This window comes from Ctenopharyngodon idella, chromosome 3 (assembly GCF_019924925.1).
Source record: "Ctenopharyngodon idella isolate HZGC_01 chromosome 3, HZGC01, whole genome shotgun sequence".
Taxonomy (NCBI): Eukaryota; Metazoa; Chordata; class Actinopteri; order Cypriniformes; family Xenocyprididae; genus Ctenopharyngodon; species Ctenopharyngodon idella.
Genome location: NC_067222.1, coordinates 22,063,288 through 22,086,199, shown reverse-complemented (window position 1 = coordinate 22,086,199; position 22,912 = coordinate 22,063,288). Strand labels below are relative to the sequence as shown.

The following is a 22,912-nucleotide window of genomic DNA, read 5'->3' as shown; positions in this document are numbered from 1 at the left end:
GTTTCAAATTTTAGATTCACGCTGAACATCTTTTAGTGTTGTGAATACAATAACGAATCGCTCTATGGTTGAACTGATTTGTGGGTTATAAAGCCTTTTTGAATGACCCCCTTTCTCGAGCCATTTTTCTTCAAAGTAATGACCTGGGCACAATTCAATATGAGCGAGCAAACTATGCATGCATTTACTATAGAACTTTAGAGTGGGAGAGACCCAGAGAAGGGGTGAACCGGAGGTCAGCGCGTCTAACAAATATTAAAATGTACTGGGACTCGTGACACGCCTCGCTGTTTAACAAAGACTGCCAAAGTGCGAGATTAATATGAAAACTTGAGAGTCCACAACAAAATGCCTTATATCGCCCAATGGTATTGTAGAGCTCACAGCGGCTTGAGGCTAACGTGCATTTTATTTTTAGTTGTTTTAGGACAGAGATGGCTGCGTTCTGTGGGGAAAGCCCCTTGTAGTTGCCAGCAAGATAAAGCCTCAAAACGGAAAATACGGCGCGATGACTCCTGCTGTCGAAAATTGGTGGCTCGGTGTTTTTTTCTTATTTTTGCTTTTCTGAGCTCTTGAGCCGGTTGAAGATTTTCTTGGATGTTCTAATGTCTGCCTGTCTGTTATCGTCGCGTGATGTTAAAGATGAGCTCGAGGGGACCCACGGAAATGAGAGGGAGTTGAGCACACAAAGGTATCACGGCGAGGTCACGGGCTAAACCTGTGGCTTTGGAGAAAGGAGTGAGGGGGGGTTTAGACGGAGGGACTCGCAGGAACGGTTGAAACGGAAAGAAAGGGTTTGGAGCGGCGACAATCCCCTGCAAAGACCGCGTACCGCAAAGGAGAGAAGATATGGGCGAGAGACCACAGAAATGCGAGGTGCGACGCTCAGAGTAAAAAAAGTAAGTAAAGAAAAAGGCGCTTCATTTGCATATCGCCGTGCTCTCTTCTGCAGGTGTTTGCTTGGGCGGACCACGTGCTCGCGCACACTGTGGCGAGAGTACGGGTCCCCCCTCCTATCATAACGGAGTTATGACTTTGAATTCGAGCCCCACGGAGTTGCACTGTTGCGTGTGTGGGTTTTATATGGTGAATATTTACCTTGGCTATAGTCTCTGAGCCGCGGCTTTGAATGCCTGTCGGTGTACACATTAACCCCATAATGAGGCAGATGGCTCGAGGTCCCTATGGCTTTTAGAAGGAGATGGCTCACGGGGGTGAAGGCGAGGTCGGGGACTTCAGGGGGTGAAAGGGTTAGAGTGGACACCAAGGCTGAACTTTCTCCTTTGCTGTTACAATAGATTTTCATCTCTAAAATGTGAAATAAGGTGTATAGTTTACATGCGAAGAAAAAGCTGATTAATTTAAGCGTTAAATTATTAGCGGTTTTCATAGTTTAATCTGGACACGGATGCTAATGTGCGTCAGTGCAAGAAGTTCGGCACAATTAATACCAAGCAGCAATCAAAATGACCTGAGAGAGAAGAAAAGAGTGAGGCAAGTTGAAAAAAGAGCTGAAAATGGCAGAGGCCCATTTGAAAAATTGCCAGAGCTTTGACTGCCAAACGCTAGGGGTGCTACAGATTTCTTTGATATGATACAATTTTTTTATGCACATTCTAACTGCTCAGTGAATAGAAACTGATTTTCCTTCGTTCTAGAATATTTCGATGCTATTCGATATTATTTGAGACAATTATTAAATCATTCATTTCGTGTATACGCTGGAATCAAGTTAATAATCATTTAATACTATTTTTTTTTTTGCCTTTGTTGCTTAAACCGCAGCAGAACAAAGACTCAAGAAACAATAAACCCTCCAGATTTAAGATTTGTAGATTAAGATTTGATACAGACATTTACTGAATCATTATTTAATTGTACCTATCATTTGAAAAAACGAAAAGGACAAATAAATGTTTTCATATTTTGTTAAATTAGCTGTTTGATATTGTTTTAGTGCTTGGCGGTAATTACGAAAATTATTATGATTTATTGTTACGGTTCTTGTTAATTGTATATATTTGGACACGTAGAGTACGTACAAAAACATACATGTAGTATTTTTCTTTTCCCTAAGCTATGAAATGTGGCAAACGAAATGTTTCACTGACGTGACATACCGCTTGCTGCTCTAATAAATCAGGTAATGTCGATGATTTTAAATATCAAGTATAGAATCGAAATATTAATCCGTTTTCGTTTTATTATTTTTTTTCACTTTCACAATATCCTCCGTTCTACTGATAGAATTAAATAAATAAATCTTACCTTTTCTGCACATCTAAAAACATCCTGGAATTATCGGTGCATCCCCAAAACAAAGAGAAACTCCACAGAATAAATTAGAAGTTCTTTATTTCAGAGCGATTTTCATGAAATGATGGTCCGAGTGTTTGGGGAGAGAAACGCTTGTTTAAGGAGTCATAAAATGTGTGCTTGGTGTCAGGGGGTTAAAGAACTATTGGTATTGTCCTATGTGCATATTTTATTGTTTTATACCCTCTCACCTCACTATTTATTCGCCGTTTGACTGGTGTTTGCCGGCAGCAAACAGAGCTGACCTGCCATAAAACCCACATGTTTTATTCCAGTGGCTGCTCTAGCTTTCTTTGACCTTTATTGAGATCTGTCGCGGTCGCATTTACTTTCTGGCCTGGACGCGCATTGTGTGTTAGATTCTATGAACCTATTTTCAAATTTAATAGATGTAATATAGTTGTTTTAGTCCCAGCCTGTAATTGCATATTTTATTAATCTTTAACATTAATGTAATTTTGTTGTTCTTTCAGATTTTTAAACGTTTTTGACAGAAAATTAGCACATTAGACGACAAAGTGGTGCGCTTCGACTGTTCAGTATATATCGAAGAGACAAAGACAAAGAGTTCGACGGTAGGAAAATGTTTCTGGGCCACAGATCGGGAAAAAAGTCAATTTTCCTCTCTTAGGCTGTGTGTTTAGCTGCTATCTAGGGGAGAAATGTACAAAAAAAACCTCCAGTGTTTACCACAAACCATTAGCAAAGTTTATAAAAGAAGCACCGATCCATTAAGTGGCGAGACAGATTGCTGATATCCTTGGAGGCAGACTGTTCCAGGTGCAACAACTTGACACTGGGAAGGCGCTGTCAAGGTGAGCAGGCTCTCTCAATACCTGTCAAGAAGATACCTGTCATCTATATATACCCTGTAGATCCGGATTTGTGTAAACAGACGCACAGTCACAAATTCGTATCTAGGGGAGTATGTAGTTGATGTATAGGCTACATTCAACTTCAACGGGCAAAGAAGATGACATTTTAACTGTTGGTTTGTCATTGTTATTAATATTACGACAGTTTGGTAGTGAAATATTAGCAGGAACGAAAGTTTTTTTTTTTTTTTTTTCCTTAGCTACTACAATTTTTTTCTGTAAATGTAAGATTTAAAGGGCGTTCACGATGTCACGTATTTTGTGAGACTTTTAAAGAATTTGAAATGAGCAAAAGAAGTTTGTTGAGATTTGCACTGATTAATAATCATCTGAATGCCGTGTTTAAACATCACTATCAGTAAACAACGAGAAATATTTGCTGCTGGTGTTAATAGTGAATTGAGCACATAAATTACTATTCATTGTGTGTAGATTTGGCATACAGGATAAACGCGCTGTTTGGAGTGGAATGACTGCAGACTACGTTTAAATGCAGAAGGTCTCCTTTGTGATTTAGGAGGCTTTGTAACCTGAATTAGTTGATGAATTTTCTATCGATCTTAAACAAGCCCAGATTCATCTCTGACACGCTGCTCACGCCACGACCATTCTCTCACCGTTATTAGCGAGTGCATTTAAGACCTTGGCCAAGGCGATTTCCTTGCATCACTTTCCCCTGGTACCGCGTTTCATGAACACTAGGCAAAATTTAGCAGTATTTTAGTTCGCCAAATCTGAACAGTTCTTTATAGAGGTGTAGTCATGTTCTCAGTGTGCAGATGAACTGAGGGGGACTGGGGGCGTGACTTTCTGTAGGGCTGGTAGAATCCAGCATGCCTTTTCGCTGTCTGCTTTCGCTTGTTATTGTTTTGATTCACTCACTATCTCATCAAGCGCACGGCAACGTATGAGAAAGTATGTAATTTTGGACTATTCCGAAATGTGAGTTGATGAGCGCGATCTAAACTGACTAATCCCATTTCCTTATCCGGGAATCGCGAAGACCCACGCTATTGGCTGACGATGTCACATGGACCCTTAACTTTGTTCACTTGACAGAAAGTAGGAGGGTTCTACGAAACAGGAAAACGAGTAAAGGGATACATATAAATTTTAGTATATTTTGTGTGCAATTCAAAGAAATTAATGGCCATGAGTTCCTATTTGATCAACTCCAACTATGTGGACCCTAAGTTTCCACCCTGCGAGGAATATTCCCAGAGCGACTACCTACCCAGTCACTCTCCGGACTACTACAGCGCCCAGAGGCAAGACCCCTCGTTCCAGCATGAGCCGATCTACCACCAGCGGTCGGGCTGCGCCGACCCACCCTACTCATCGTGCCAGGGTCCGGGGCAGCCTGCCGCGGTCATCTCTCCACGAGGTCACGTTCTACCCACAACCGCACTCTCAACCCCTCTCCCTGAACCAAGCCATCACTGCGACTCGGTAACTCCAAGCCCTCCGCCTGCCTGCGGTCAGACTCCTACTAGCCAAAACACTTCAACGGTCACCTCAAGAAAAGATCCCGTGGTATACCCCTGGATGAAAAAAGTCCACGTAAACATCGGTAAGTGCAGCTAAACTTCTCTTACTAGTGCGCAGACAGCTCAGCCACTTTAGAAAGCCTAATGTCCGGCGTTAAATCTATTGCTCCCCTTATGAAGTTGCCCTTGGTCGAGATTTACGATCGTCTGTTTGCAGGGCAATATAATTACACCCTCCATAAATTTTTATTGCACTCCTTCTTTAAGCTCTTTCGGCGTCTATGCAACTTTCTCGTTCTAATTTCTTCCCGAGAAGAGGTTTATGAGTTCTCATGTAATCCATAAGTTAAGTTTTATGTTTTAGTAATTTGATTTTAAGTGACTGGACGGATTAATGTGTACTTTACACTGCCTCTTCACAATTGTTAGTTAAAAAAAAAAAACTTATGGGAGCTAAAATATTCATAGTTATGAGGACGATAATAAAACATTAATGGTAATACAAACAGTCGGACTCTTTTATGAACTATTATTCCGCGATAATTAGTGCATGTACTCATAGAGCTGCCATGGTGTGCGCTGTAAAGAGGGCAAACGCAATGTTTGCAAAATCACGGGTCAACATTAGTCGCCCATAGCCAACTATAGATTATGCTGTTCCCTTGTAGTGTTATTGCTGAATATGTGTGTTTTTTTTTTTAAAGGATTTCTTATGCAAAAGTGCAAAACTCCTATTGTTGTATCTTGTGCTGCCATTATTGACTTATTTTGAGCAATGAAGTCTGGAAATTAATGTCACTATCCCGACACTTATTCATTTGCTTATCTTAAATATGATACAATGACCACTTTTATGTTTTTGTTTAACATTTTGCATAATAGAATCTTTTAACAGTCACATTGTACATTTGCAAATACGAACGGATTTTCTTCAAGTTTTAAAATTTATATTACACTATATTATCGTAGTGTGTGATTGTTCATGAATTGGTGTGTACATATCTATGTACGTGTGAGTGTGTATGGGGCTGTGTGTGCGCGGGTGTTATACTTTTTTTGTAACGTGTCGCTCTCTGTATCCCAACAGTGAGCCCGAACTATTCAGGGGGTGAACCAAAGCGCTCACGCACAGCATACACGCGGCAGCAAGTCCTGGAATTGGAGAAAGAGTTCCATTACAACCGCTATCTGACCCGCAGACGGAGGGTGGAGATTGCCCATACACTATGCCTATCCGAACGACAGATTAAGATATGGTTTCAGAACCGGCGCATGAAGTGGAAGAAGGACCATAAGCTTCCCAACACCAAAATACGCAGCAATTCTGCCAACACTAATTCAAGCGGCGGCCCGACATTGGGCAGCAATCAGAACCGAGCTAGTGGACCTCCGCCAAGTCTATAGCCCTCCACTGTTGCCCAAAACATGTACAATTATAAAAATCTAATTTTATGGAGTATAGAACGTGGATTTTACCCGCGTTATGTCTCCTTACTCTCCCCTGCACTCTAATTGCAGGGATAAAACACAAGGAAGATGTGGGGGGAAGGAGCAAAGAAAATGTTCATCTTTTAAACACTACAAATGGGTGAAGAGACTGAAGACTCGAACTCAAATGCTACTATAGATGGGTTGCCTTCCCAGTCTGGTTCCCATTTTTATCCCGCACGCCTTTTCCTGCTCACTCGCCCCTTCCATAAGCACAGAAGGCGGCAGATAGTTTTCAGATTGGGTGAAGATGGATCCGTGTTTCATCTTTAATCACGCCAAACTCGGCCCCATTTGTCATGTTTACTCTGTGGTACAAAGGATGAACCGTAGGCCTGCCCATTACCTCGACGTCTAGCGTTGTGCTTAATAAATGAGTCGCTCTGTTTTGTCAAGAAGCCTTTTCTAACTCCCTTTATTCCCCTGGCTTAAAAATAACTAGCCGAGTGTTTTTCAACTGATATGAAGTTTTGTATTTTGTAGCAATTAGGTTATTTTGCATTTGCTATTTGCATCTCGAATGCAATGCCAATGGGACTGAGGGTTATTGTGCGTGTGGTCCATTTGTCGCTCATTACAAATACAGGGACTTGTTTCACTCGCCTGTTTAGAGCATTTCAGTTTAAGAACAGCAAATTACTAATTAGTTGTTAGTCATATTAAATATAATATAAAGGTTCAATGAAGCTGGATGGCTAGAAATGTATAACCAAAACCGGTACAACGCAAAGCATTTTAATGAGAGCACTGCTAAGTACTATTTAAATTACCTCAATTGTATTTTTTGTCTAGTTTTATGAAGTGATCAGATTAAGTTCTTTTGACTTAATGGCAAATATCTGCAATAGCTAAACTCAGCATTTGTTTGTAAGTTGAAATGAAATTTAAGTTAAGTGTGGCCAGGGTTGTATAGAGAAAAGGTGCGTATATTGCATGAGTAAATACACTATATTTTCCTTTATTCTTTTTTTTATGTCACCCTCGTTTTGTTTTATGGTACATAGACATGCGCACATACCACACTTTTTCTCTTTCTTTCTTTCTTTCTTTCTTTCTTTCTCTTATCAATTTTACATTTTATTATATATTTTTTTACATTCCAAAGATCAGTTTTCTCGCTGATGAATTGTAAATTTCCCCTTTTACATGTTTGTATTTTGTCTTCTTTCTGCTTGTACCTTTCACTGTTTACCTTTGTTACATGTAAATAGCCCTAGAAATTTAATAAATGGCGGAAAAGTATAATCTTTCTCCATGTGTCATGTCTTTTGTGTATTTTAAAGCCAGATATGCTTATTTTAAATGCACATTTCTTATATAGGTGGATACCATCGTCCATTGTGTTTTGCTAAAAATACAATTTAATTGTATTTGGCTTGCCACTGTGCATTTTCGTTAGCCTTGTAGCACTCGCCTGTCTTGAAGATCACTGCATATCTCTCTGGTGATTTATATCGCTGCATTGCGAGTAATCCTGGTACATTACGCCTTGTAATCTTATTCTAAATCACAAAACCCTTCCTTTCTGTCTCGCCTCTCCTTAATTTAACGGTGCACAAACCCTCTGCTCAACGACGCCGTGAATGCGCCTAAAAATATGGATCCATGTTAGAAAAAAAAAAGCAGAAGTTAAATAGTTTCTCGGCTCGTGGGCTTTTAATGCTTTAATGAGTGTAATTCTTGCACAACAGTTTCGCGACTGTTTGCCAGCGCAAGCTGTGTGTTTTTTATATTACAAAGGAGCGGGTCGGTGCCATAGCTCAAACCCTGACAACCAAATAGATAATCAAGAAGACAAATGGCTTCTTTTGGAAGGCGCAGCCCTTGTATTAATTTTCATTTTCTTTTCTCAGAGCAGGTATTGAAAATATAGAGCCGGAGAAAATAACATTCCGTTTGCTGGCGTTGAACTTTACACAAAAGTATGGCCTTAAATTGGTCTGCTAGCATTCCGTGGCACCGTGAAGATTTTCTATTACTTGCTTGTTGATATCAGAGAGGCCTTTTCGCCACACAGCCCACTAAAGCCATTTGTCTGTTTTCTCCCTTTTATTTATAAAAAATGCTGTCTGGACATAACGTCAAACACTTCAAAAAGTAAAAATGTGAGGCAGTAAAACCATATCAGGTCCACTCTCTATAGTTAAAATTGTTAAATGTGCAAAATTTTCTTCAATTTTTTGAGAGCTAATAGAGTGGCATAAATACTTAACACAGCTATAAATAAACCTTATATATATTATATATCTATATCTACATACACCCATTTTGTGATTTAGACTTGAATCTTACTTCCAAAGTGAGATGTATTTTTAAATGTGTCTCTCTTCAAAAGGTACTCTAGAATTTAAATGGATGCATTTGCGTGTGGCATCTGTATAGACCTTGGAATGCTATTGTTGTCACACATATTTTATTTATTTATTTTTTTTTTAGGAAAAAAAAAAAAAACCTTTCTGCCACATTGGTTTGAATAGGAGTGAACAGATTTCTTTTGAGGGCCTCAAAAGTTCACCGCTATTATTTGCAGACAGAAGCCTAAAGAAAAATGTGAGAATTATACAGAAAAATCATTAATCACCGCTTCTCTTTAAACAAGTCTTCTTTCCTATTGTCATTCGGCAGCACAACTGCTCGGACCTTCTGCTAGGAGGGGAGTGAAATCTTGAAGGGCACTTGAAGACATCCCCCCTCCCTTCTCTACCATCTTCTATTCACCAAGTCATGCCACAAGAAAACTTTTTTGGCGAGGGATGTCCCATGAAGAATCTCTTGAAAATGTTAGCGCGAGTGAGAATCTTCGCAGGGCGAGAGATGGCAGCGTTCAAGGTACAGTACTTTTGTTTTATTTGAGTTTTATTACTTTATGGCCTTCTCACAGTTGGGTAGCAGAGGCACATTTGTCGTGTTGTGCCACGGATGGATTTTATGGCTGCTTTGACAGAAAGGGTAGCGTTTGGGAACCGGCTGTCGTGTGTTTGTGATAACTTCTAGGTGTGTACCATCACAACTAAAGTGGTAGCATGTTTTCCTTTTCGCTTTTGAGCAACACATCTGTGGAAATGTTAGATGGTGTATTTGTGGGTGTTGATTCTGAAGTGGTATCGAGAGAAAAAAATCGAATGTGCACGTCAGCGTCTGTTTGTTCGTTCCTGTGCGCGTGAACGCGCATCTGTCTTCCATCAACACTGTGAATATGCATGAGTTGCAGTACGCCATATATACTTGTGAGCAATATCTGCATATGCAATATGTAAGACATCTATCAGCTGCGAATATGACACGTTGCCCTAATGGCTGTTGTTAATGCCACTTTATTTCTTTTGCATATCATATTATTTGATTGTGTGTATGTGTTTCCCCACCTTAAAAAAGCCTTTTTATTCCATCAGAGAGCTTGGGTGGCCACAGGTGCAAAGCGGCCGGTCTCGAGAATAAATTATTCGATGCTCTGCTGGTCAGACAGGAATGAAAAGCACCAAAGAGAATGTCTCGAGAGCAACTATTTGCCTAAAACAAACGACTTGTAGCAAATTGCTTCAATTGCATGTTGTGTGCTTAGATGAGCACGAATGCTCTGATACGGGCTCACCGCCATTTAACCCCTGCAAATCAATCTCTTGTGCGTATTGGAGAAAAGGCCAGTGGTTCTGGTTTACGGCTTTCGCCTCCCTCTGCGGACCTGTGTGGCATGAAGCGTGGCAAAAAAAGACAAAAATATAGAAACCGATATTGAGGGAAGTTGAGGGATGACAGAAAAAAAAATCGATTCTTGCAGCAGGCAGAATGGCAGCAATGGGTTCAACTAGAGGACACGTTTTTCTGACCGATTAGGTCTGTTGCGAAGGCTCAGACTGACCCTTCTGAAACCCTTGACCCGGCGCGGACAGGACAGCGCTACGTGTTACATGGTCGACAAAGCCCTAGGGCGAGTTTGTCATAACAGCGCGGCCGGGGCACTGTAACCCGAGGGCACCGTGCTATCTCTTCCCTCAGACAGTCTAGTAAACTATCGGGGGCCCTTAAAACAACAACAGTCGTGGCCTTGCAGAGACCCATCCTTAAACATCTCCAGTCTTTTGGTTTGAACCACTTGAGAAATGCCCGAATAGTCACCATGCGTGTCAAGACACGCAGAATATACACGCCGAGATTACTTTACGATTTCCTTTATATGTATTTCAGTAGCTGTATACTGTGAGGGAGGCCAAGAGGGCCTTCCGCTCCAGAAATATGACGGCTATTTTGTGTGACAACGCCTCGCATTGTATCATGTATGCCCCCTCCTTCTTGCTCTCCTTGTTCTGGTCTCCACTCCCTCCTTCAAGGTTTGCTGGAAAGCTCGCCGCTTGGCCTTGTAACGCTGATGTGATGGTGTGGTGCCTGTTTTAGCTCACGCCGCTAATTGCGAAACAAATAGCCCTCGCGCATTGCTGAATTATTATTGTGAAAAGCCGCGGAGCGGAGGTCAGCACCGCATAGTCACAGAGATATATGGCCCGCGCGCGCCAGCTTTGTGGGCCTGGGCTGAGAGCCTGTGTGCGTGCGTGCGCGCGCGTGCGTTTGTGTGTGTGTGTGTGTTTTAAAGAGACACATATTAAGTAAGGCAAATCACCATTGTTAACACTGCCAGCAAAACGCAACCCCTCCCTTTTCTACCGCATTACTAATCTACTATTTCATCAATATTACTGTAATATTATCCAGCTCCATCTACACATGGCCTACTACAACTATTTAGTAAATATGTTTAATCTCTTGTTTTGAAAAATGCAGATTACGGGTGCATTTATTTCTTTAACTTTCCGTATCTCTCCAACTGGGCTCCTCTTCATTCGATATTAATATTTAACTAACTGAATGGTTGCTGCGATACAGATTCCATTATTTCCTGAGATAGCGAAGAATAATGAGTTAGCTCACTAAAGAGGAATATTCAGGTGCTTTATTTGTTACTCTTTGCTTCTGAAAACGTGACTTCTCAATTAATGTGCAACTAACAGCTCGCGCACATGGTGCAGCGATTCCTACCACATATTACTGTTACAATAATTAAGTTCGCTGATAGCACGTGATATATATATATATATATATATATATATATATATATATTTATATATTTATATGTATAGTTATTGATGATAATAATAATAATGATACTAATAATAACGATACATTTAATACACTATTTGGGTTAATCCAAATTAATTCGGATTAATTCAGGTTGCAGAAAAAAACAAACAATCCTGACACCTGGAAAATGCACATGGTGACCTCAACAAGCCGCTGTCCTGCGAGTCTCTCTATCAAAGAATATAATTTTTTAAAAGGCACTACGCGTTCTGCCGCTTTTGACAGATTTACAGTCCCCAATAAAAGAGGGTATGCTCAGTGCCGTAAATCAATCGCCGCCGCTCTGTATAAACCTAGCCTTTAGCCAAACGTTCTGTTTACTTAAGCGCCTGCAAAATCTGGAATATTCATTGACTGATTTCTCTTTATAATCTCTCTCTTTCTATAATAATAATAATAATAATAATAATAATAAACCGGTTGTTTTATTATCATTATTGTTGGTCTTGCTTATGCACGTTTAGTAAATATTAGCTACATCTAATAAGGTGAATGTAGTTACCTGCAATTGTAAAAAGCTAGACTGGTTTTAATTATAATGTAATTTTAATATAATTGCTATTCCATTTTTAAACGTTCATTTGAACTTTTTAAATGATTCTGTTTCTTTTCTTTCTTTTTTCTACAGTTATTTCGTTTTAATTTTAGATTATTTGACCACCTAATGAAATGTTAACTCTAATCATTGCCCTAGAATAATTTAAAGACATGCGAGAACAAAACAATCGAGTACTTTTGAATGATTTTTATTATTAGGCTTTTTTTTTTTCTCTTGTGTGAGAATTAGCCATTTCCAAAATTTATTTAGAATTAAATACTGAAATACTGACCAAACAAAATGATCCGTAGTTTTTTATATAAACCTGAAAGATGTATCATGATTTATTTATAACAAAGTCCCATATTTCAAAAGCATTGCAGCACATGTGCAATCGTTATCTATTTTTGAATCACACAATTTCCTTTCATTCTTTCACAGCAGTAAACGCATAGGCACATATGCTTTAATCTTGATAGACAGTGGTGCTTTAATGTTACCATTGATGTAATTCACATATTGCCTAGTTCATCCTATGTATTTGTTTGTATTTACACCGCCACAGCTCTTGCATTCGCAATGAAAATTCAGAAAATGCATGGATTCAATTGCACACTGGCGAAGAAAATTGCAGAGATTCAATTGCACACAAAGCTTATCTTTATTGCATTCACCTTCTTTGGCAAATAGTCTAATTGCATTTGATAAAACCATGGCTACACTGCTGGCTACACTTTAATCGCGCGTTTTATTCGTTCCTTCGAGCTGTTTTGACTGATATTAGCTGTAGAAAAGACGCTGCAGATTCTTTGCTAGACTTCTTCGAAGCACACAGCAAGTCAGGCTATTGTTTGACCTTCAAAGTCTCTGTACTGCTCCGTTTCTTTTGACTCAGCCCCAGGTCTATTGTTTCCGTTTTGCCTCAGCGCTGTGCAGAAGGGCATCCCTACCATTGTTGCTTGGAGCTCGCGGCAGGATCTCCACAAGAGACTTTTTTTCTCCTTTATCTGTCGCATGTTACCTGTCTTTGCACAGCCTAACAATTCCAGAGAATACTAAAAAAAATAATAAAAATAAACAGTTTGATAGTTAAACGTAGGCAAATTTGAGCTAAATCAACCATCTATAAATCTACTAACTTGTTACAAAGGTGCTCTCAGCATTGAAAATGTTTAAAATGACTTAATTTCGATAAAATGTCAAACGCGTGGTTGTAGTGTTAAATAAGCTGGCAAAGAATCAGTGATGAAAATTGGGTATGTGATATCAGTTGTAATGCCAACAGCCATTCATCAGAGTGCTTGTTATCGTAAGAATTTCTTCACAGAGAGAGAGAGAGAGAGTCTCTTTGTTATTTATCATTATTTTAATGCATATTCAAAGTAGTGTTACAAAGAAATAAAGCAAGACATCAATATAACACTAAAGACAATAATTGGACTTGCATATTGCTGCAAAACAGGAAAAACTAAATGAAATATAAAATGCTGATTACAAAAGTAAGCTGTTTCATAGGAACATAATTAAATACGGAACTAATCTGAATTCAAAACAAACATTTTAATAAAAATGTCCGTAATAAAATACCTAGGCGTTATACAAGACAGAAAACTTATACCACTTAAAAATTTACCCATTATCATTATCCATGTCTACCATATAGGTAACCGTTCACCACATATACGTCCGTACCATAACAAACTTTTTCTTTTACCTTGTCCTGAATAGTATGAAGAATTTCATTTTACGAATAAAAAGAACAGAACAGCATGTAGTGTAGCTGTGGAGTGTTGGGTCATAGTAATCCCGCGAGCGTGCAAGCCGTGGTGCCCCCATCCCCCTCCTGGTCACGTGATTCATTAAATAATTAATGCAGTGGTTGCAGAATAGATATGTATTCGTCAGGAATATCGCAGACATGGTCTCCTAGTGTCTGACGTGAAATTCAACTGTCCTTTTAAAAACAAGCCCTATAGCGGAGCGAAAAAAAGCACAGGCAGAGACCCTCACGGAGGCTGCAATAAAACAAATTTGGACGGGGGAGCGTCTCACCGTGCGAAGCTTGTGAGTATACGAGGAAACGGGGAACGCCACTTCGACCGCCGCCACGTTCCAGGCTTACCCGACTCCTTGCATTTATTTGCTGTTTTGTGGTGTTGTGGTAAATATCGTCCAGAAATACTCATCCTCGCCATCCCTTGTCATCATGCATGTATGTCTCACAAACCCATTCCATCGTTTGAATTCAGCTGCCAACAGGAGTGATGCTACATGTCATTGCATTACACCGTGCTCCATTCATATCACTACATATATATTTTGAAAAGCAGCGTGTTTCTCTTCTTTTCCTCACCGTCCCACATAAACCATCTTTCTCCCTTCCTTTGCATGTCCCTCTCTCTCTCACTCTCTGTACCGTCTTTTCAGCCAGCTACTTCGCTTGATTTATAGTGATATGTGTGTCAGCGGCAGCGGGGCTGCCATTGTGTATTTGTGAGGGAGTTGTGTTGTTTATGGCCGTCTGCGCGATAAATCATTTCTCTTTGAAAATGATGGGCGAGCGACGATATGCGGGAACGAGGAAGAGATTCCCCGGATTACCGTTTAGGCTCGCCGACTTCTGATTCGAAAACGGCCCGCGAACCCTTCGCTTTCGCCCTCTTCCCTCATCTTTAAGCCCCCCAAGTTGATTATCGCCAACGATTTACGACAATGGATCAGCGACTAATATGAAGTAGCTGCAGGTCTTGAGTTACTGAATATGCAATTACCAATTAAGGGAAGATTTGTTTAAATTTGGCAAAACGGGAACGCCTCGTCGCCTTGTAAATCTCATAAAAGTGTCCGCGCCCGCCAGGAAACTCATAGCCAGGGGTCTCATACCTGGACTGCAGCTGTTTTTCTTCATGGTGTAAAAACCTAATTGGAGTACTTACTACTGAGCAGAAAGGGGCAGCTACTGCTTTAGTTTATTCTTAACTAGAACACTGACAGAGTTTGAATTGCCTTTAAGCTAAAACAGGGTCACTGACACAAAGAAGATCGGGTTTTTTTCCTGATTTTCTTTTTTATGTGGGACAAACTTAGGCTAATAGAATGACATTGCCTGATTTAGGATAAGGCTTTCCGATTTACTTCAGTTACAGAAGGCTTTCAACATCCAGTTTAGTCAAGTCTATTTTTTTCTACAAGTGATTTCAATACTGTGAAAACTGAAAGAATAACACAGAAATCTGCCTCATTGGCTGGCATGCTATTTGAACTGGATTCCCCCCTCCTTATCTGTGCACGAGGAGGAGGCTTGTCAAGTGAGCGACTTTACCTGTAGTAAATCTTGTTTATGACGTGTTAATGTTATTTCGTAGAGATGGCAATAATTGTGTAATGCACATGCGCCGCTGAAGAAAACGTCCACAAACAAAGAGGTTAATCGATCTTTATTATTTTATTCACACAAACATAAAAAACACACACACATTATAATCTATGATCTTAAGGTAAAAAATAAAAATAAAAAGATAACTGTTATTGTTACTGCTAACAGCAATAACTGATCAGCAGGAGGAATAATAATAATAATAATAATAATAATAATAATGGAGTTCTGGGATGCTTTGCCCCTTTGCTTAATAGCATCGCAACTGTTTTATTCACCTCCTTTCCACCTAGTACAAACCTTTGTGTAGCAAAATTAGAATAACTCCTTGGCTCCTATCAAATATTAATGGGCACACCGGCATGGCGAGCACCATCAAAATGTATAATTCCAGCAGCGCTCCTTGTTGCCCGGCGCTGTGTCAAAAACAATATCCGAGCTCATTTTGGAGGATGCGCAGGGGGCGAAAAGATGGGACATTTTTTTCGTGCAGGGACTCGCCAGGCGGATCTCATATCTGATTTCACGTGTTTAGTGACAGCCGAGGTTGAATAAATGATTCAAAATGCCAGTCAGTTTGGATAGACATTAAGAGTCCCCATATCTTTGTAAAAAATGTGTTCAAGTGTAGTTATACGGTTAAGTGTATCACAAAAGTGTCAGTGATATAGATTAAATAATATTTATGTAACCAAATATATATTTTGTATATTTAATTGGTATCGATTAAAACACTAATATATTAACACTAATAGCCTACTAAAAATGCTACATTTTAAATCTTAATATGCCAGCCGTAAAGATTACAAGTAATGCAAATGTCAGCATTAAAATCGTGGAATAAAGCCATTTAAATGCCCATAAAGAAAGAAAATCTAGATAATTATATATCAATTTATTATGCATTCTGATACTGGATAGGTCTGTGTGTATGACGGGAGAATTTAATGTTTGTTAGTCTTTTTTTTCTCTTGTTTATCAGACAGTATTCCGATAGTTCATCACTAGCGAGTTTCCTCAGTCTTTGGATTGGATGTCGGCCATATTGTCCTCTTATTGCATCCAAATGTACACTAACAAGATGGAGCGATATATAAACTAAGCTGCTGTTTCGCTATCTAATCTTCAAACCTTCTATCATTTTGACGTATTTAAAACAAACATTACCACATTTGATAGATAGAGCAGGCATAATAATAATAATAATAATAATTATTATTATTATTATTATTATTAAGAAACTTCGGCATGTCTAAGTTAGATAAACCACCCAGTTTTCTGTGGAATACTAGATATGTGCAGTAAATAAAAATACATAAAATGAATGTAGTGTATTTGCACCACTAAACGATCATAGTTTGATGTTCAACGATTATAGTTGTGTATTCGCTATCACTAAACGATCATAGCCAGTATGCAGCTATGATCGTTGGACATTCAACAATCACTAAGCATGGTGGCTATATGCAATCATGTTTTTGGTCCCATACTGAATCTTTAAGTCATTTTGTCTTTCATTGGATTCGTCATTTTATTAGCACAGCAGTAGCAGTTGTACGTTGCCACGATTTATTTTATGTTAGCTTAGGTGAGTTTTCCAGGTGTTTCCCCTGTCTCCTAATGCACGAATAATTACCCATTTGGAAATAAATCAATATCAAACCTCTCTCTAATTCATAACGGTCTACACAGAGCAACGATTGAAAGCACATGAAAAATGAGCAGAGAAACGCTATCCAGAGGCTACACGCGGGATTTTCATCCATTTGAGGAGCATGGGGGAGCGCGATAAGAGAATTCAGCCGGAAATGTTCGAGCCAGCGTCTGCCTTTTTATGCAGTGGCTAAGAATAGCATGGATATTATCATCACACTTTTAAATAGTTATAATTGAACTTCCGTCTATGTCTGCTGCGTGTGTGTGTGTGTGTGTGTGTATGAGCGCACGCGCCTGTTGTTTTCTGCTATCTCTGCGTGGGTAGTGTACAACCTAGCACACAAAAGCCTCGAAGAACGAAAGCCAAGTGCAGTGACTTAACTTGGAGGTTTGCAATGTAAGGCTAGTGAATGCAGGAAATAGGCATTTGAGCAAAGCTAGCAAAGCAAAATCGACTGAAGCCAGACCTACCAGATGAAATACTGCAAGAGCTTTTTTGTAAACTCAAGAAAATAGCAAGTAGCCTATAACGCCTTTTATATCTACTGGAATTTGGCATCATTCCCTTAAAATAAAAAAGGAGACAAGAAACGTGTTGGATGTCGACAGGAAAGGGAACAATTATCGGAATGAGGTTGACCGTGTTCGCCCTTGCCGAAGCCTGCAGGTTGCAATAACCATATGGCCCATGTGTTGGCCCCGTAGCCGTGCAGTCCCCTATTGGACAAACGAACCCCGTTGGCTTCTCCACCCTGTGTGTCCTGTCAGTCCACTGGTTCACTAGTTCACCGTGTCAATCCACCCTGCTCCGCGCAAGCAGCGAGAGGCAATCAGACAGCTTGAGGCTAGAGGTGGAATCTTTCGCCTGCTGGTGAGTGGTGCTCCAGAGCAGTCACACGCTAAGACTCAAAGCCTGGGGTTCGGCTGAAGGAAAAACGCTGAGCTCCCGGAGTATTGGGATCGTGGACGCCTGAGTGGAGTTGTGCGCGCATTAGCAGTTCCCAACACGCCTATGAACGCTGTGATCCACGAAGTAGCCTAATTTTATTGTTTTATGTAACCGTTTAAATCGATAAGGAAGCTATAAAACGTTACCTTCTCGCATCGAACAACAATTATTTCAAATCTATAAAACAATCCTTTCATGGCAGCCAATCTGTTCCGTCGTTTTGCATAAATATTCCAAAATCAAAGGCCCATCTTCGGCGGAGATACCGGGAGGAATGCTGGATGTCAGGTAAGATTTGCAAGCTTCGAATGATGCCGCATGCCTGGACTCTTCCTTGTGTTCCGAGCTCTTCTGCCGACAAGTCATTAATTATCCGTTGTGTGACCTAGAGTCATCCCTGGGTGTGCCCGACTTCGAAAACTTCTTTCTTTGTTTTCAAATAACCGAAGACACTTGCCTTCAAATTGGTAACCGATGAGGGCTAAAAGTTGGCTGATTCCATTCATACCTCACTACATTTCTTTTATTACTCTTGGTTCTGTAACGTTCTTTTTTTTTTCTTTATTCATTTTCTTTCATCAGACTAATTTCTCAAATTCTTACTGATTGGAAAAGTGTGGAGATTCGCGCAGAGGTCTGAAACTGCAGAAAGAAGACAGATTTATGACCTAAATAGAGGGCTGCTTATTCTACTAACAGCTCCTAATTTCGACCTTTGCTTTGCTCTCCACTGAACGCGCCACAGGTATCCCAAAATGGCCTTATAGCCATTTATTCTTGTTATTATTTTACAATTTTGCTGCTTGTAAAACGACTGGTGTTCCTAAAGTCTACAGTAGGCGCAAGCTGTCAAAGGTAATAGAAGAGCGGCTAATAATTCAAATGTGGCCTCAAGGTAGACGGCTATATTGAAACATAATGTCTCTTCTGTGTTCCTTGCTCCTTGGTCGTTTAAACATGTACTTTTTATAGAGAAAACCCAACAACAAAGAATTTTCATGCTTGAATAGCTTAGTAGCATTTTACTATTCATAAACGGTGTAGTTATAACAAATGTGCGTCTTTCATCAATGCAGAGGCGATTAAGTTTAAATATATGTGAAAAATGTATATATATTTTATTTGTTTTATATATATATATATATATATATATATATATGGTCATTTCAAAAATATCTATTGCATAAAACGTAACACTTTTGTCTATTATGTGGTTTGTCCTTTTAATGAATTATTCAATTAAGATGAGAGAAATTTGCTATTGTATATAGCCTAGGACGAGGACATAATATAATTAAATGTTGACAACAGTTGACTATAAATCACTTAAAGGTTCTAACACAAATGTTTGACATTAAACAAGTAAAAACTACATTGTCACTTGCAGAAATATGCATCAAAATGTTCTACAAGCTCAAAAATCAGCCCTCTGAGTCAATCTGCGCGTTCTGACACATTTTGAAAAATCTCTTCTCTAAGTACTACTTTTGGTTTTGTTGTTGTCTTGATGGTCGTTAGCCCAAAAGAGAAATTGTGACCAGCGGTTTCCGTGAACTAGCGTACAGGTCTGAATAAAACCACAAAACTCTAAGTGGATATAATTTAATTGATTTTATCATAAATCACTGACAGTAAAGAGAGAGGACCAGTAAGAGAGAGCAATTTAAAGAACAGTGCGACTGTCAACTAGGGCATAAAGCTTTTTTTTTTTTTTTTTATATTTTCCAGTCTCAGAATAGTTTATTGCTGTCATAATTATCACAGTCTGTGATTTTCATGGGCACCAATAGCTGCAGTGGTGTGTGGAGTTATGTAGCGCCTATTTAAACAGAGACCACAAAATAAATCATTCAATGACTGATTTAACATATCTTTTACTCTTAAAGTTAAAATCAGATCCAACCGCTGTTTCACTTCTAACAGGGTGCATTTTATTTTCTCTGCTCATTTGTCAGATTTGTGAAGTTGGCAGTTTTGGGGACCCTGGGGGCATGGGCCTTGGTTGACCCAAAGACCCTGTCTCTTCCTCAGTCAGTGTCTTCATTCAAAAAAAGTTAAACATTATCCACCCTATGCACAGATGGTCCTTAAAAATTAACTTCGTGGTCGAATAGCTGAAAGTTTGACTTTTATATAAGACCATCTGAATGAGTACTCTTAGAGCATGAAGGGTTACAGGGCGTTGCGCAGTAATGCATAATCTTCAGGTTTGCAGTTTCGTTTAGTTAGTCTTACCAGTAAGTCCACTTGGACGATATTTTCATCAAGGTAAAGCTTTAGAGTCAATCAAACAATATATGATTAAGTAGTGCAGACATAACATTTACACAAAGAAAACCACCTGACCCCATTCCAGAGCAATAAATAATGATTAATTCGCATATGAGGAAAAGTTCTTCCAGTTGAGCGTCTTTGTTGTGAGCATTGCGCACAGGTCAGTAAGGCGAACGAGAAATCTTTAGCTGATGCTATATGCGTGGGTGTCAGAAACCAAGCCCCCTGCCCATTCACACAGCCTGAGAGAGCAGAAACGCCTTTAATCGTTCAAAGATTGGCCACAGAAGGCCTAACGTATCCAGCGGCCTCACACTGAAGTTTGTGGTGTTGAAAGTTGGATGTCATCCGCCAGGCTGCAAGAGAAAAGAAGACATATCTAGCCGCTCCCAGCTTAAAACAGCCTCCTCTCTCGGCATTTGGGTATGCTAAGCGTTCGAGCTCATTACTTTTCAAAGCACTGGAATCCAACGAACGGACTTGATGAAAGCTCAACATTTCTGTGATGGGGAGGCGATGTCAGTGTTTTTTGCTGGGTGGCACTCGAGAAAAGGGGGCAGAAGTCATTAATTGCGATTGATTGGATTATGAGTGAGAATGCATATTTTCTATTTTTGGATTTATTAGACTAGGGAAAGACTTTAAAAGACGTTCTGACGCATGCGTGTCACGTGAGCGATTTGGATTTGGATTTGGGAAGAGGGCCCTTATGGTATCGCCCAGTCACTACTAAATAGCCAGTTCACAACCGCCTGGTAAATTACACAACAAATGGGATGAGGTCGGCTTTGCGCTGACTTCCAGAAGGTGCCATACGTGCTTCTCAAGAGCCTGTGGACGTACAGGACGGGAGATTAATGCATAAATATAAGACATTACAAGGGGATTCCAAAGTACCTCTGACTGATCATTAATCTGGTGAGTTATCGCACCTCCACGGAAAGGTCAAGCTGCAAACCCAGTGCCAATCTGTCAAAGCCACGCCGCGCGCCTCTTTTAGTTTCGGGTGTTTTGCTCTCCCATGTTCCTACATACGTGTTGCATATATTTTTGAAACGAAGAACTATATTACAGATGGCTACGGCCATACAAAGGGGTGATGCAATATCCAAGGGTGAGGGGGATAATAAAGTTAAAAATGTAGCATAACTGTTTTGTAAGTGAGCAGACAAGGGTGCAAATGAGTTCACAGTGTGAACTATGCAGAGTGTGAGAGTAGCTTTATTTAAACGGTCTGACAAACCGAACACAATCTCCCACTGCCCGTGCATCCACTTAATATGCATTTATATAAATGATGCAGGAGCCCTTTGTTGCAAAGTCCGCAGTAATGAGCGCACGTGAATCCGGCTGTTGTTTTCTTTCCGAGCCTTCGATAGCCTGAACAATAATTATACCCTACTAAAACGCTTTCCGTGCAGCAGAGGAGAAGCTGGTTCTGGTTCGGCTAAGCCGTTGCTCTCTGGTTGCTTTCTCTTCCATTTTCCTCACTAAAAATTGGCTCATCAGCTCTTCTGGCTGGGAGCTGCCTCCTCCCTTTGTTCTGAGAGCAGCAGCGTTCCTGCTTGCTGGGGCACGAGCACCCTTCACTTTATAGGTAACTTTAGGTTAGTCCAGCAAGGCTGCGGGTCGCTGGCGTGTTACCGGGGACGAATCGACCCAAAAATACCCGGACAGCGGTAGAAACGGGCCCGGGTGCTGGGAATGGAATCGAGCCAACGGCGTGCGTAAGTGCGGGGATGCAATAAATAACTTTATAGCGCTGTAGGCCGCAGAGTCGGGGAGGTCGGGGGAATCCTCGTTTTGATTTATGTGTTTGGGGTAGCTGTCACGAGCCGGCGAACGAAACCGTCCAACGTTTTTATTCCACTTTTAATAAGCGCTGCTATGCAGACCAGCAAGGCCATTTCATTCCATTTCTGTTCAGGCCATCGCCTACTGTATATATATCCATTTTCGGTCCTCCAGGGCACCCGTTTGGATTAAGGGCTGTGTTTATCAAGTTTATGGGCGGATTTTATACCAGAATGGTGGGGCTCGCGCTTCTTGGTTTTATCAATGGTCGGCCGAACGTTGTCGCTTGTTATATTTAATTATTTTCAATCTGTTTTGTAATTTGTTTATGATGATTGTATTTTAAATGTTTATTATTATTATTATTATGTCAATTGTCTGGGGATGTTATATAACTAGGCTATAACATAATATTATTGCATAATATTGCAGAACAGAAAAGTAGGCCATTCTTTATAACAAGGCCAGAGCTTGTTATGCTGTTAACATTGACGAAAGATGCTATTTAACTACAGATTTCCAGTATCACGTTTTTATTCCTTTATTCATATTTGTATATTTGTTTTTTGTTTTTAGTGTTTAAATAAGGGCGCATGTATGGTTTTGAGAATGAATCGTTTTGATTTTAAAAATACCATTACTGCTGTCAGTAAATCCGTTAGGAAGGCCAAAGGTTTGTTTTAAATGATTAGAAATATCATGCTTAATTCAATACATGTTGAAAATCAATAGAAGTAAGGGACTTTGGGATACAGCGTAAACATTTTCGTTGGCCTCGAATTTCTCTCTGTATTCCCGAACATAATTTAAGGTTAACATGTCGGTCAACAGTGGCCAACCATCAAATTGTCTTCGAGGTCAATTTCTCTACATGAGGTCTGATGTTCTCTATTGGATTTTTGGCGACCCCGTTTTGATTGCATCTCTCTTTTTTCTGTTTCTCTTCTTACAGTTCCTTCTCGTTATCAAGAAGTTGTATCCTTGCATAAAATCTAGAAGTGATAAAGGACAATATCTCGGTAAGTG

General features: G+C 39.9%; 2 protein-coding genes across 11 annotated transcripts in view; both read left to right on the top strand.

Annotated features, from left to right (window-relative positions):
- hoxb3a (homeobox B3a) overlaps positions 1-22,912 on the top strand; it is a 51,045-nt gene that overhangs the window by 18,895 nt on the left and 9,238 nt on the right. For 2 of the 10 annotated variants that reach the window (XM_051887910.1, XM_051887912.1), the window contains exons 2-3: positions 8,792-8,995; positions 22,839-22,905. The gene's annotated coding sequence lies outside the window, so the exon portion shown is untranslated. Of the gene's footprint in view, positions 1-336; positions 900-8,791; positions 8,996-13,717; positions 13,902-16,744; positions 17,741-17,773; positions 18,107-20,214; positions 21,011-21,115; positions 21,820-21,896; positions 22,123-22,838; positions 22,906-22,912 lie in introns of those variants that run through there. The other 8 variants (XM_051887911.1, XM_051887913.1, XM_051887919.1 and 5 more) reach the window with 8 other exon arrangements.
- hoxb4a (homeobox B4a) lies at positions 1,874-7,416 on the top strand. Its single transcript, XM_051887933.1, has 2 exons — positions 1,874-4,761; positions 5,766-7,416. Exons 1-2 carry the CDS (start codon positions 4,338-4,340, stop codon positions 6,080-6,082), a joined length of 741 nt encoding a protein of 246 aa, XP_051743893.1. The 5' UTR covers positions 1,874-4,337; the 3' UTR covers positions 6,083-7,416.